Source organism: Corvus brachyrhynchos, unplaced genomic scaffold (assembly GCF_000691975.1).
Source record: "Corvus brachyrhynchos isolate BGI_N302 unplaced genomic scaffold, ASM69197v1 scaffold70, whole genome shotgun sequence".
Lineage (NCBI taxonomy): Eukaryota > Metazoa > Chordata > Aves > Passeriformes > Corvidae > Corvus > Corvus brachyrhynchos.
In genome coordinates, this window is record NW_008236217.1 from 9402206 (window position 1) to 9417058 (window position 14853).

A 14853-nucleotide genomic window follows, 5' to 3' on the forward strand; every position below is an offset into this window, starting at 1 on the left:
AAAATGGCCAATATGAAAAAGAGATTCATAGGCAATATTTAAAAACCACTTCCTTTAATTTCTATCAGTCTTGTGGCAAAATCTCATTCACAAAGTGAGATTATTTCTAGTGTGTTATTGAGCATATAGAGAATGTGAGATATACTGGTATGCATAGGGAAATGAAATGGCTGGATTTCTATTTTAATAGATTCAACTTCTGGGGGCTTATTTTCAGATAGCTTAATATAAGCAGTGACTGGTGCCTGCATATTTACGAAGTATTCCTACTCCATCAGAAAAACTACAATCTTGCTCATAGCAACTTAATCATTCCTCTCTGCTACTCCTTCTCATAGTGCAAACCTAATTTTCAGGGATCATTAGCTAGTTCTAAAACGTTTTTTGGAAGACATTGACAACTACTTATAATGACATTTTTTTTACCATAAGGATTTCTGTTTCCCATGGTACAAGCAATTCAAGGAGATCACCCTTGAAACGCCTGAAGTTAATGGAGAACAAAAGTACTTATATGACAAAAGGAATGTTCTGGAAGTCTTTTGATGGAATTAACACTCATTTGTACATCACTAAAACTGTCAGCATAAGAAAACCAACCAAACAAACTTACCGTTAAGCTGCATATTTGTCATGAGCGTTAGGCTGTGAAGCACAAGGCACCACGTTCGGAGTAAAGTATTAGGATACCATGCCAGAACTGACAGGAAGCTAGTTACTGAGGCTGTCAAGAAGAAAAGGTTTTTCCAAGCTTTAATCTTCAGGGTATTACTATAAATTTCTCATTTTTACTGTAAGGTGCTATATTGATTATTGTTATTAGTATTATTGTTCCTTGTATTCATTTTGCTTTGACAACCATTGTTGCAGTAAATTAGGAAAAGAAACATCAACAACACTTCCCAGAAAGTGGCCCACAGAACTTTCTACAGTGCCCAGACAATGACATCTCAAAGAAAATGATGCAAAGAAACTGATTTCAAATGTTCTCATGGAAGTCAGCGTAACAGGTTCATTATATCGGGCGTTAACATTTTGGATTACCACCACAAGATACCACAGACTTTCTTAATTATATAATATAGTGCAAGAAAAACAATTCAGCATGTCTTTGTACTAGATTAGTAGTCTGATGCTCAACAGTAACAGAGCTTTCCCATTCTGCTGACCCCTTTGGTAAGGGAGGGATCATAGGATGGTATAAAGGAGATGAAATTTGTCAGAAAAGTGCATACAGTTGCACAGTTCATCTCAGACTAAGAAGTGTATTTTAATGAATCTCTTGGAAATAATTATGAGTTAAGAACTACAAATTTTACCATTTCATTTCCAATAAGTTCATAAAAATTGAATGAGTCAACTCTCGGTTACACACTAGCAAAGCATTTTCCACTTTAAGAGGAAAATGAGACCAAGAGTTCTCTAATAAGAAGACAGAAATTATCTCAATACTGATCTTATCAAAAATACTTACTTTAATACTTTTTGCTTATTAGCAAAAATTGAGTATTTAAAAAAAAAAACCAAACCCAAACTTATTTCCTATAATTAATGTATTTTACCTTGGTTCAGGGAAACAACAGGTATTCGGTTAGCATTATAAAGGAAAATATCAGCACCACTATCTTTACTTCCAGACGAGCTGGAATTCAGGCTTAATGTGAGCCATAGCTGCAATAGGGATTCAAGCTGAAAGGGAAAAAAAACCACTATGAATCCAAACTCAGAACCCCAGAGCATCAAAGTTTTAAATTCAAAAGCCTGATCTACATTCTCAGCTGCTGCTTTTTCACCGATAACACACACACACATTCCCTCTCCTTTACTGGATTTGAAAATTCTGCTAAACATAATATTCAAGGCAAATTCAGCCTAACTAACAAATGCTTCTCCTATGTTTTTGCAATTTATTTCTTCCAAATAATTTCTCTTAAGAAGTTTCTTCAAACTTGTGTTAAGAAAATGCAGCTTTACACACTGTTCAGAAATATCTTTATCATAACCTTATACCTGTAACATGTACACGTAGGTTTACCTGTAAGCTTTTGGAATGCTATTAAAGTGGTGTTTCCCAGTCAACCAAAATTATTCGAAAGGCCCATTTATCTAATGGGAAATCTCAGAGACACTGATGCTTAAATTGAATAATTCCTCTGAGGAGAATAACTCTTTAGATATTCTGGGGAAGCATCAAGGATGTTTACATGACAAACTGTATTTTAGATGAGATATTTAAAGAACAACTGAGGGATTGAGCCAGCCACTCTATCAAAATACCAAGAGGCAGGCAGGCATCTAATCACATATATATACTGCACACACGACATTCCTTTGTATGAATCTAGAAAAGCATTGCTAAACCAATGACTTTTCAAAAAGCAAACTTTTAAATTTAACATACAGGATCATTGGATAATTCAGATTGGAAGGGACCTTTGCAAGTTATCCAACACAATCTGCTCAAAGACCAAAGAAGACATCAGACTTGGTCATGTGGGGGTTTATTCCGCTGGGTTTTGAAAACCTCTACAAATCTCCATTTGTCATTAAGTGTTACTTAGTGACATTTTTTGTTAATAAGCTAACAATTATCACTAAGTGAACATACAAACTTGTTTTTAAATATGAAAATGTATACCAGCTTTCCACTGTAACAAACAATGTCTTCTCTGACAAAAGCTTTCAGCAGCTTGATTATTATTGGTATTGTCCTTGACAGATTCATAAGCAATAAAGCACATAACATAACAGATTACCTGAATCCTAAGTAGCAAGAAGCATAGGAAAACAACTCTTAAATTTAGAGACAAGTACTATCAGAACATTTTAAGGTTCAAAATTCTATACCTGAACATGGTGGACTTGTAGCATGGAAAAGAGTTTGTTGAAGCATGCACTCAGCATAGGTATAGATGACAACTGCACAATCAGCTGGGCATTTTGGTTAGCAGCATGTAATCCCCTCAGCAATGAATCATCTGTGCCACTGGGAGACTGCGTCACTAGAAAACAAAACAGGGTACCATCCCCCCATGCATTACTTTGAAAAGTTGTCAGAAGTAATTTCATAATTATTTCCTTGCATTTTATACTTAAGCAAAGGACACTTTTTTATAATTTACAAGAACATCTTCAATGTAGCGCTCAGCTGAATTGGACTACTGACTACCATAGTAGTGGCATACTTGAATATCAGACATTTCCATCTTCACAAAACCTATTTGGAACTGAGTCCACACAAATTTTCACAGCTATTACAGCAGTGTCCTGGTAACACAATAGTAAGACAAACAATTGGAACATCTCTTTCACTCGTTATGGTACAACTGTTGCAGATAATAATGAACTTGCAGAGAGTGAAGTCTGAAGATGTCACTAAACCTACTCCATCACTAGATATACAACCAATGACTGCATCCATATTAAGGTACCCAGAGGGCTACAAAGAAACACATTTTAACAAGATGGGCAGCACAACTCACTGAAAAAGGTTCAAAAGTAAACCACTCTATGAGCATTTTTATAACATAAAGCTCACTGAACAGCTGAGTTCAAAATTATATTTCATCACTCAGTAGGTGTAACTGTCAAATGCAAAGCAGCCTTCAAACACCAAGAATGCAGCTTCACATAGGAAGCTTAATGTTCACTTGCACCTAGGCCAAAAAATGAAAACCTTCCCTCCACTGTAGCATAATCCACATGCATACTTGACAGTTTCAAAAAGTGTCTTAAATACAGGCATGTTAGTTATTCAAAAATCTGAATAAAGAACTCTCTAAAGTTCAGCCTAAGAAGAAAATTCAAGCAAAATGTAACTTTTTCTAAGCTACTAAGTGACTGCAGAAAACATTACTACAAATTTCAAAGCATCCTGATCATTATGTGAAGAGAATGATTTGACAACATGTAGTTACATGTAGGAGATGTGTTTGTTAATGCTTGTAGAATGGAATCAGCCTCCAGTGTGGACATCATTTTCAGCATCAGCTCAGCCTGCTGCTCAAGTCCAACTTCTAAACGTGCATCTAAAGCTGTAGAAGGCAACAAACAAGGTAAAACTGAGTTATATCAAGGACACACATAATTACAGAATCACAGAATATTCTGAGTTGGAGGGGACCCACAAGGATCATCAAGTCCAGCTCCTAAGAGAATAGCCCATATGGGGATTGGACCCATAACCCTGGTGTTATCAGCATCGCGCTCTGAACAACTGAGCTAATCTCACCTTTAATTTGCTCCTCTAACTTTCTGTAACATTCTTACAGACCTGAAATATGTAACTATTAAAATACTGTATTTTTGTGAAACACACCAATATTTCTTCTCGCAGTCTCTTTACTGTCACACATGACAATCTGCACACGTTCAAGTAATTTCTTCCTAAGGCAACAGCTCTCAAACAAGAACCAAAAAGTTGTTTTTTCCCAGTGTGGCAGAAGAAAAATCTATCACCCAGTTCAGAAGTACTCCTACAAATGAAACAAGTGTGCGACTTCACTGCTTTGGGGTACAGCCAACTAGAAAAGAGCTTCCAAAATTTCCTGAGAAAATAGGAAAGATTTAAAACTGCCTATAAGTGCATTCCAAAATGTTAGAAAATAAGATTTTCTGCTATGCTGGGCTTTTTAAAATGTAAGTTTCACATTATATTCTCTCGGTTACCACAGGAAAAAAATTGTGGCATATATAAAATGTAATTCTTTCCCCTTAAAATACATAGATACTGCTAAAATAGTTTCTTGTGCTAAGGTGTCAAATACAGTATTACAGAAACGAGGCCCCAAACAGAACTTTAATTCATTGCTTACCTTGAGAGACTGATATGCTGACAGTTTGTGATCCATTTTTCTCTGTAGTTACGGGTGGTTTTGCAACTGGAATTCCAACACCACCAATGTAAGGATTGTAATTGTAGGTGCCATATTCAGCTCCCCAGTAATCATACCATGTGCTGCTTATAGGCTTAAAAAACAAAAAAAACCCAAGGGAAAACAATAAACATCAAGTCTTTAGATTGCCAAAAGCCTTTAATGACTAACAACAAACTCTGAAGTTAAAAAAAAATTAAAACCAGAAGATTGGTTCCAATAGCTTTAGAAAATTGCTTCAGTTCTTATTGCAGTGTAAGCTACTGAATCTTTAGTGATTGTCACAATCCAGCTATGTTGTTAGCTGCCTCAGATTCAAGAAGCCAATTTTAAAACGTTATTTTCAGTTTTTCTTCACACATTTGTACCATATTGTAAATTTGGAAGTAGAATATTACACAGATATTTTGAGGAGTTATTTATCAAGACAGAATACTGTACAACTATACTATTCATATACCTTGAAGCCTCAGTGAGGCTCAGTGACTATTTGTACTGGGCTCTGAAAAAGAAACAGTTAAATAATCTCTACTTCTGTCATAATTTTAGATGCTAAGAAAGCACATGGATCACAAGGAAAAAAAATAATGTTACACTGTATGAAGGCAATTTACATATGCTGGTCTTTTTAATGGCGAGATCCAATACCAACTGTCATTTTACAGATATGGAAGCAAGTATTAAGAAGGATTAAGAATAAAGAAGTGGTTTTATGGCTGTTTGTTAGTGGACATCAAAGCAGGTAAGAAGATGATGAAGGTATCTTGGATAAAGTTGACTAAAGAGTACAGCCACATGACATGATAGGAGAATAAAGAAGGCAGGAAACATCAGTAACACAGAAATTCAGCAATATGTGTAATTTTTGGTGGTAGACTGAGATTTAAAGAAAAAATCTTTACATGATAGGTAATCGGTGGAAGGACATATGAGGGAATACAGAAAAAATAAGTGTTTTCTGAGCAAGAGGTGAAACAGATAATTTAAGTTAATTCAAATGAGAGGTTTAAGTCAACAGAGACAGGCATGGAAAAACTCCAAATGTCGTCCTTATGAACGACAAGAGACTCAATATATCATTATGAACAGTGGGTTTCTTTAAAGCCCAAATATTTTTGGTTTTTCATACACATTGACAATATATATACTATTACATCTAAATGTAATTGTACTACCCCTGATATGTTTATTTTAAGTATATTCTTAAGTATATACTTCATTTTAAGTATAAAAGTACTTAGTAATTTCCTTGTTCCCCAGTGAAACAAATTTTGAAGTGAGTTGCTTCTCTTCATAGTCTGAAGCCAATTTGAGCACTACCTACTGCTGGCTTCTTTATTTAAGCACAATGCTAACAGTATAAACTCATCTTAAGGTCAGTTACAGAAATGATGCTCTAATCTAAATAAAAAAGGCAAGACTAGATCTTATTTTTCTATTATGCTTTTGTTGCCTTTAACACGTGCTGAAGTGTGAGTAAACTCAGAACCTCTTGTTTACACAAGTATCTTCATGCAAAAGCAAAATATTTTGTGGTCAACCGAGATGTGAATATTTACATTCTTTCCTGTCATTCCACATAAAACATTCTAAAAAACTAGATGCAGGTCTAAGACATCAAATACCACTACTGAAGAAGTGTAAGAGAGTAAGGATTTCACTCTCTCTCATGTAAGGGTTATCCTGAAAATTTAGGTGTGACATACCTTGAAGACTTTGGCTGCAAGGGGATCTTTTTCCAAATCAATATCCAAAGGATCAATATCAACTTCCATCAGGTCTTGCAGTAATTCAAGATCAATGTCCTTGTCTTTTTCCAATGATGACAAGGGTGGAGCACCTTAAATCATTGAAAGAGTATTAACACTAGCAAGTAAAAATTATAAAACAAGGATGTATAATACACTTAATAGGTAATTTTAAGCTTTTTAGTATTACAATTTTGTGGAAAACATTAAAATATGCAATCAAGTTGCCTTTTTAAAAATAATAGGAAAAACAACCATTTCTTACTTGTCAGATGTAAAACTAACTGGAAGAATTACTCATAATCTGCGTTCTTTCATTTTCAGAAACTATTTATACTATTTATCACCAAAAAGTCTTCTACTGATACCTTGATAGATGAGTAAAATTTTTTTTACTCTTTTCAATAAATACACATATACAAAATTATGGAATTATTTACCTGTGATGTCATGTGTCAAAGGCTCATCTATGGTTTCCACTAACTGAACTGTGGACTGCTGGAGAGAGTCATCAGAATCTCCAGCCGAAGCTCCAGCATCTTCTCCCAAAGCACTCTCTTCCATAGCTTCAGCTGCTATAGGTGCCAACAACTCTCCTACGTATTAAATTAAGCAGACAACTTCATTTCAAGCTTTATTCCCGCTACAAATTAACATCCCAGTGTCTAAGCCAACTGCCATTTTTTGTACCTAACTCTAAATTCTCTGGGAACTATTTCTCCAAGGGAAAGTGTTTTGAATAATTTTCAAATAATCAGGGTCATATAAATATTAACTTTTCAATGCACAAGTCACTGTAATTGTAATTTTACATTGCATTTTTATGCACTACCCTAAATGTTATGATTTGTTTGGGTTTTTTTACAATTTCGATTGTGTCAGCAGATTCTAACATAGTGATAACCACCCCCCCCCAAAATATTAAAGGAAGAAAGATTCCAGCATGAGATACCTTCTGAAGAATACAAACTTAAAACAAACCTGCTAGAATATCCTGTAGCATACAGGTCAGAGAATACTGAGCCCATGCTCCTCCCCAAGAGATGTCTCCTCTGTTAAAGTCAGTTCCAACAAGAAGCAGCAATAATCGTTCTAACTGAGTCTCATTTACAATCTCACATAAATGAATTGTTGGTCTTGTAGCATTTGCAATTCTAGCAAGAACCTATTAAAAAGAAAAAAGAAATAAACCAAATATATGCCTATTCATAGTTAAACCTACGAAAGTATGTAATAGTTTTATTTTCTATGATTATTAGATTTGGCTTACAAGTAAATTAGATATTTTCACCAGCTCACACTTTAGAATTTTGTGAGTGTAATTATATGATTTTTTTTTTAAGTTAATTTTTCCATGCAATTTTGAAGCCATCATATTGTAAGTTACACAAAAAGTGACAGATCAGAAAAACAACCCCACCAGAAATTATTAGGAATTCTAGTGCTGCAGCTGATTTTTACCATCAAACATGCAAAAAAGTAGTAATAGAAAGCTAATTTAATGTGGTTGCTACTGCAGTCACCTAGTGATGTTCCATATCCTGTTTACCTTACAAACAAAAAGAAGTAAATCTGCATGACAAGTAAAGTCCATGGACAAGAGAAAGAGTGCCAGCTTTTGCACTACAGAAATACAACGTTCATGTGCCAGCGTAAAGGGAAGCGGTTCAATTTCTGGAGTTTCCTTTGCTGTTGATACTTCTGTATCTAAAGAAGAACGAGGCCATTCTGCGGTCCGACGCAAGCGTATTAAGTCCTTGAAGTGCTGCAGGAATTAAATTTGAAACAACAGTTACAGTTTAAAACTAACCTCTAAATCTCTTCCCAATGAATCAGTATGGCAGCAATAACAGAGACTGTAAAACTTCTTTAAAAAATAAAAGGAAGTCTAAAAATGTATGAGAAACTGGAATGGAATTAAGGCTTTATTGGCAGGAATTTGTTTTGGCAGCATGTTATCTCAGATGACAAACACATTATCAAATTCAGTTCCGCAGAAGTGCCAATTAAGCCTTATGTATGCCATAACACATATTAAAACCACATATTTTCAAAGTTTCTTTCATCTTTCCACACCTGTACATAAAGCTACAGTTACCATAAAGCAAACTGCACATAAAAACAGCCAATATGGAAATTTACTCTTACAAGAACACTCACTTCTCAGTTCTTCACATTAAGATAAATCATCAATAATTTCTAAATTTCTTAATACTGCCATGATACAAAGTATGCATTAGCCATACCATTAAATTGAGCTAGTTTCGTATTTGCTCATGGCTCTGAACTACAAGCTTTTTGACAGAGGGCCTACATGTGATGGTAGAAAAGAAGGTACCTTCATTAATCCTCTCACCCAACAAGGGCATTCATTTAGCAGCTCAGCTCATTGTATCAGCTACACTAGCAGTCATTAGATAATACAAATGCCTCTTATAATCTCCCTTAAGCAGTAGCTACTGAAGTAGACCAAAGAAAAAGCTATTTACTAATGCAAAGGTTTCACCTTCTCCTAAATGCAGGACATGTTTTAAGTCAGTCACAGTGATTAGTAGGCAAAATAGCAAAACCTGCATAAAATGCAACTATCAAGTGTACACTAACACCTTAACTACAAGTTAAGAAACTACAAGAGGAAAGATCTTTAAATCAACATGGTTTTTTTATGCAACATGGCTACTATAGAGTGAAACTTAAAACAGCTGGACAGCACAGTTCAGCCAGTAACTCATTTAAAGACATCTCAAGGGGCCACCAGTAAGCAGCCCCCTTGGCATAACCTGCTGGAATAAAGCAGAAGATAGTGCAGGAAAGAACAGCTCATGACAAGCACAGTTAGTGAAAACTTAGGGTTTCATTTTTATGCTAGTGACTTTTTTTTTCCGTAATTACTGGAAGTTTTAAGATTTCCCTTTAGATTGTCTGTAAGGTCCAACATTATGCAATCTCCTTCCACAGACCTATTTTCAGGCATCCTAACAGACATGAGTACTACTTGAACTAGGGAGTATATATTTCAAGAGATACCTAAGTTTGGTAGCTAGAAAGACTTACACATTTTCTGTGTTCCCTGCAAAGTCCATATTGTCATCTCCTGAAATCCATAAATTTCAGCGCCTCCTCTCATAACCAAACCAATTCTTTAACTACTACATCAACTCTCAGTATCTGGGGCTTATTGCAAGATGCCACAACTGAAGTGGTGGGTACTTTCAGGAAGCTAAGGAGCTTATGACAAACTTCAAAAATAATTCTTAAAAGTCATATTTATTAGTTCAGGGAGACAGACACTGGCATGATTATTTTCTGATTACTCAACCAGAAAAGCATCTAGAAGAGCATCATGCATAAAAGCTAGCATATAAAGTACTATTTTGTCTTTCTACTGCTGTATGTTATCCGAAGTTTAATGACAACGACTGGCATTCCCAAAGCTACAAGAGTATTAGTAATTTTGGCTATGACTACCTAAAAGAACCCTGTAGAAGGATAAACTATTTCTCACAGAGCAATAAATTTCCAGATAGCTGCTTTTTTTAAATATTAGAATATACTTGATAGCAGCCATGATGAAACAACTTTTTATAGTAAGGCCAAAGTAGGACAAAAATGACTTTGCAGGAACAGGTCTTTTCACACAAAGGACAAGAAGTCAGTTACAGTTTCAGAGCATCATACCTTTGAAGTAGCCTGCTTTAGTTTTGCCTGTTCTACTAAAAGTTTGTATGATGATCCTTTGTTGCTTTGTATTTTCTCTTTTTCCATCTGTTCCACCAAAGCCTTCTGCTTTGCTTTTAATAAGTTAAGTTGCTAAAAGAAAATGTTAATAGGAATAAATGAAAATTTAAGCAATAAGATGTTAAAAGGATCAGTATGTTCACATGATAGCAATCTTCAGTTCAAACTGTAACTTGAGCTTTTAAAATACTTTTAAATCACAGCTTAGGTGCTTGCACTCAGGTGTACTCAGATATATCTAGAAAGTACATTATATTTATTGTCCAGTAGAGTACAACAGTACACTCCAACATTTGTTTTTCCAGCAGATCCCTTGCCCCATGGTTTTAGATGAATGTCAAAGAAGTTAGGCAGCCTTCAGCTACAGAACCAGACCTATGCAAAAGCAAGGCTGAATGAGTCCCAAGGCCAAAGCTGTTGTTTCAAGAAATGGGATGTCCTATAAATGAGACATACTTCTGTGAAAATAGCCACTACTGTGCAGGAAGTCACCTGTTTATGATGCACAAGCTGCTTTCTGATCTTTCGGGAATACAGTCTATCGAGGCTACTGTTGCCTTTAGTAGATCTGCTCAGACTCTGAGTGTGAAGGCTATTATTTATAAAACTCCACTGGTTTCCTAATGGAAATTTAAAAAAAAAAAATTAATCCATCTTATTAAACTCATTTAACTCTAGAGAAAAGCTTTTATGCTTCAATAGTTGGCATCTCCATATACTAAGTACTAAAGAAACAAGCAAAAGCTAACTCTTGGCATTATTCAACTATCCCCATTCACAGTAATATTTCTGTGAGATTTTAAAATGCAGTGGTACCATCTTTTTTCATTATTCTTAGAACATATAAGCAGGCAAGCAACTCTGTCCTAAGTAAAAATAGATGAATGAATAGCTTCATAACATAAAAGCTTTATTTTCATTTTTAGGAAAGATATTAAAAGAAAACCATAGCTAATCAAAATAATAATAACAATGATAATAATGATGATGATAATAATAACAACAATGTATGCTACATATTATTATTATTATTACTACTACCATTATGAAATAAATGAAAACCAGGCAAAAATCACATTTAAAAACAGTGGACACAAATACCAAAACATTCATGAAGTCACACTGTCGGCCCTTTCTCACAATATAAAGTGTCTCAACATGGCGCACTCTCAATCGTAAAGTCCCAAAGTCACAGGGTAACACACAGACATTTTACAAACTAGAATCAATCCTGCATTTTTCATTTGAAAAAATGAAAGAGATCATATTTATAAGGAGAAGGGGATGTAAATAAGCAGACAAGAATGCAAATAAAAAGACCACAAAATCCGTTTTAAAAATCTCTTTTTTCAAGTGAATAGAAAATACATTTTAGGTATTTGAACAGCTCCCAGAGCAATACCCATAGAACCAAGTTTTGATAGTAAATGTGATGTACCTGTCAAAAATCGTTCCCTTTCTTTTCCATTCAGGGGTTTCTTGGCTGTGGCTGCTTCATCTTCAACAGTAGCTACATAATCCAGCAGTCTGGACACCAGCATTACAACCCAACTGATCATGGGAATATCTAAAACTCCTTCAAAATAAACAGATTTGAGTGCCTTAATAAAGTTCTGAACAGGTAACAAATGTCACACATTTCACTAGGCCACAAAGATTCCACTCCCCTCTTTTTGTTTTTTAAAAGGAGAGTTGGAGTCTGAGCACTCATAAATGAGAGAAGAAATCCGTATAAAACTTAGGTGCAAAGAAAAATGTCAGTTCTCTTACTCTGATGAAGTCCGAAGTCAAAAGCTACACCTCAACTGTGAAGAGTCAAAAATTGTATGCCTAAATTTCCTGAATACCAGATGCATAATGACAGCTGCTTGCATTAAAGCACATAAAGTAGATGTCTCAAATTCTATTGAGTGAAATTCCTCCATCAAGCAGGGCTTCAATAAGATAGTTATAACCATGCAGACAAATACCTCCATTTTCACCTGTTCATTAGTTTATTTTCATGTAGCTATCTGAATAAGTTGCAGGAAAGGCAAGAGTGACTTCAGACTAGATGAACCACGCTGGTGGCACTAATGACTGGCTATTGTCTATTTCAGTGTCACATTTTAAATGCCATATTTTTGTACAGGCAGAAAGGAAAGAAACGTATCTTGCGCATCATGCAAGAAAAATCTTTGTGCACATGGACAAATCTAAATGAACAGTTCTGAAGTAAACTCATACAAAGTAAGCTCAACAAAGACCAGAAACCAACAAATAACGACCACTTAATTACAGTCATTATGCAAATGGCATACTTCTATACAACTGTCAATCCAGCAAAGACATCAGCACTAGAGGTTACACACACGTTTTCATATCAGTGCACTGTGCTGAGCCACATTTAACTGCACTGTGCTTTTCATGCACTGGCCTCAAAAATGCTATAATTAACTCAAACTATTATTAAATGCAGATCAAACGAGAAAACTAAGGCACAGAAACAATCCATCCAAAATCACATGTTGCTGACATCCAAGCAGTAGGATGCAGCCTGACTTGTTAACCCCAGTTTCCTGAGCACACTCTGACAGAAAGCAGCCCAAGCAGGCAGAGGAAGGACCCCAACAGGTCCATAACAGGACCTGGACTGGAACCACAGACTAAATTGCAAGAACAGAAATGAGCTGCACTGGTGACCACTACACACCTTTTTGGTTGGCAGAATAAAGAGAAAGGAGCCTGCTGCAGAGTGAGTGACCTTTTCATACAAGACCATTTCTTTTCCTTTTATCTCTCAAAAAAAAAATAAAATCAGAATTCTCAACTTCTCTCCCTCCCTCCCTCCCTCCCTCCATGTGTCTTTCGCTTATTCCTTTTTTCCTCTTTCGGCCTCAAAGTTTACTACTTCTCTCCACCCATAACACTCACCTCTTGCTCTGGTTTTCCTTTGTTTTTTCACTTTTTCCCCAGTAAGTTTTCACCCCTTTGACCCTTTAGTTATGTGTGATAGTTCTCAAATAGGAATTTCTTCTGCCATACCTGATGCTTCCACCACACATAATATTGCCCTAGTACTCACCTGTACTGTCCAGGAAGAAGGAAGCTGGAAGACCAGCAAATAAAGCTCTGAAGTATCAGTTACTTCTGCTTCCTAAAGTCCTCCATGAGGACAACTAGTAAGGCAAGAGCTATGAAAGGAATTGGAAGCTGTGGGGAGAGTGCAAACAGAGGTAGAGGAGATGTAAGCTTGGGTTTGCCTCAAACTAGGTAGAGACTATAGCAGGATATGGCCCCAATAGAGAAAGTACATGGTAGATCAGCGGGAAGCAATAGGACAGCTTCTGACACCAGCTGTAGGTCTGTTAACATCAGGAGATGAGGGAAAACTAAGGACGGAGTCTCAGCTGGCACCTAAAGACCTCACAAGGCTAAGAATTTTAAACAATGTATCCTCTATGATGCTTTGCTATCTGTACATAACAAATGAAGTAGCCTAGGGTGTGATGTTTTCAAAAGTAAGAATTTGCTCAACCTTGTGGTAGTTAAAAGAACACTCAAAGAAAATCAAGTTCGCAGAATATAATTTCAGTAAATTCTTAGGATCAAAAAAATGTAAATTCCTTGTAATTACAAAAAGCCCCACAAGAACAAAAAAACAAACTCCATGTAGTTTGCAGAAACCGTGCAGATACACCTAACAAACTTGTCTTTGTATCTGTGTTTCACCTCAAAAGCTTGAAACTTAGAAAGGATCTCATAAGCAGAAAGGTGCATTTCTTTCCAAAGCATTAAATTCCAAAGTCATTCACTAGAGCTGTCTGTACATTGAATGCCAGACACTCTGCCAAAGCTTCCTAGCTGAATTAAAAGCAGTCAAATACATTTTTCTCAGGTTTTAATGGGGTTGGAGGAGGAATCTCTTTTAGCACCTGAAGAACAAGAAGACTCATCACATTTTAAAAGACAACTGTGTTTTAGAAATATAGTAAACAAGCAGTTTCTTCTTTTAATACACCAAAATTTGTGAGTTAATCTCTCCATTTTCTAGTTTATAATGTATATGAAAATAATTTCCCAAATTAGAGGGCTACCTTCAGTTCTTCTGTGCACAGGTAAATGAGGTTGCAGTGGTGACAGCAGGTTATCCAGGAGATTAAGTAAACTTTCTAAAACACCACTGTTGCTAAGCGATCTTTGGCCAATGCAAGAAAGCAACATGAAGACCCTAAAAATAAAATTTACATATTTAAGATTTTATCTCTTTTTCAGATTCAGTAATATCCTGCAACACCCCTTATATAACAATATTGTCCCAGGCTTTCATCTGAGACACAGACAGGTTGGTACAGAAAGCAGTACTGTGGCCCAGCAAACAGAGTGGATTTCACATTCTATTGTTTTTAAGGTTAATGCAGCATTTTAGGGTGAACATCATCTTTTTCACCCTCAAGAGGTCAGCAGAGCCTTCCACATCTGAAACAAAATCTCATATATTTTATTTCCTATTA

At 35.7% G+C, this 14853-nt stretch overlaps 1 protein-coding gene across 1 annotated transcript in view; it reads right to left on the reverse strand.

The window, feature by feature from the left end:
• Positions 1-14853, reverse strand: part of BIRC6 (baculoviral IAP repeat containing 6) — a 159039-nt gene that overhangs the window by 96161 nt on the left and 48025 nt on the right. Inside the window, exons 30-42 of the mRNA XM_008643347.2 lie at positions 14437-14570; positions 11799-11936; positions 10853-10980; positions 10301-10432; positions 8172-8387; positions 7604-7787; positions 7063-7218; positions 6581-6714; positions 4815-4968; positions 3918-4034; positions 2848-3002; positions 1563-1689; positions 614-724 (exon numbers count right to left, since the gene is read on the reverse strand). Of these exons, the coding sequence (XP_008641569.1) occupies positions 614-724; positions 1563-1689; positions 2848-3002; positions 3918-4034; positions 4815-4968; positions 6581-6714; positions 7063-7218; positions 7604-7787; positions 8172-8387; positions 10301-10432; positions 10853-10980; positions 11799-11936; positions 14437-14570 (1886 nt within the window). The remainder of the gene's footprint in view (positions 1-613; positions 725-1562; positions 1690-2847; positions 3003-3917; positions 4035-4814; positions 4969-6580; positions 6715-7062; positions 7219-7603; positions 7788-8171; positions 8388-10300; positions 10433-10852; positions 10981-11798; positions 11937-14436; positions 14571-14853) is intronic.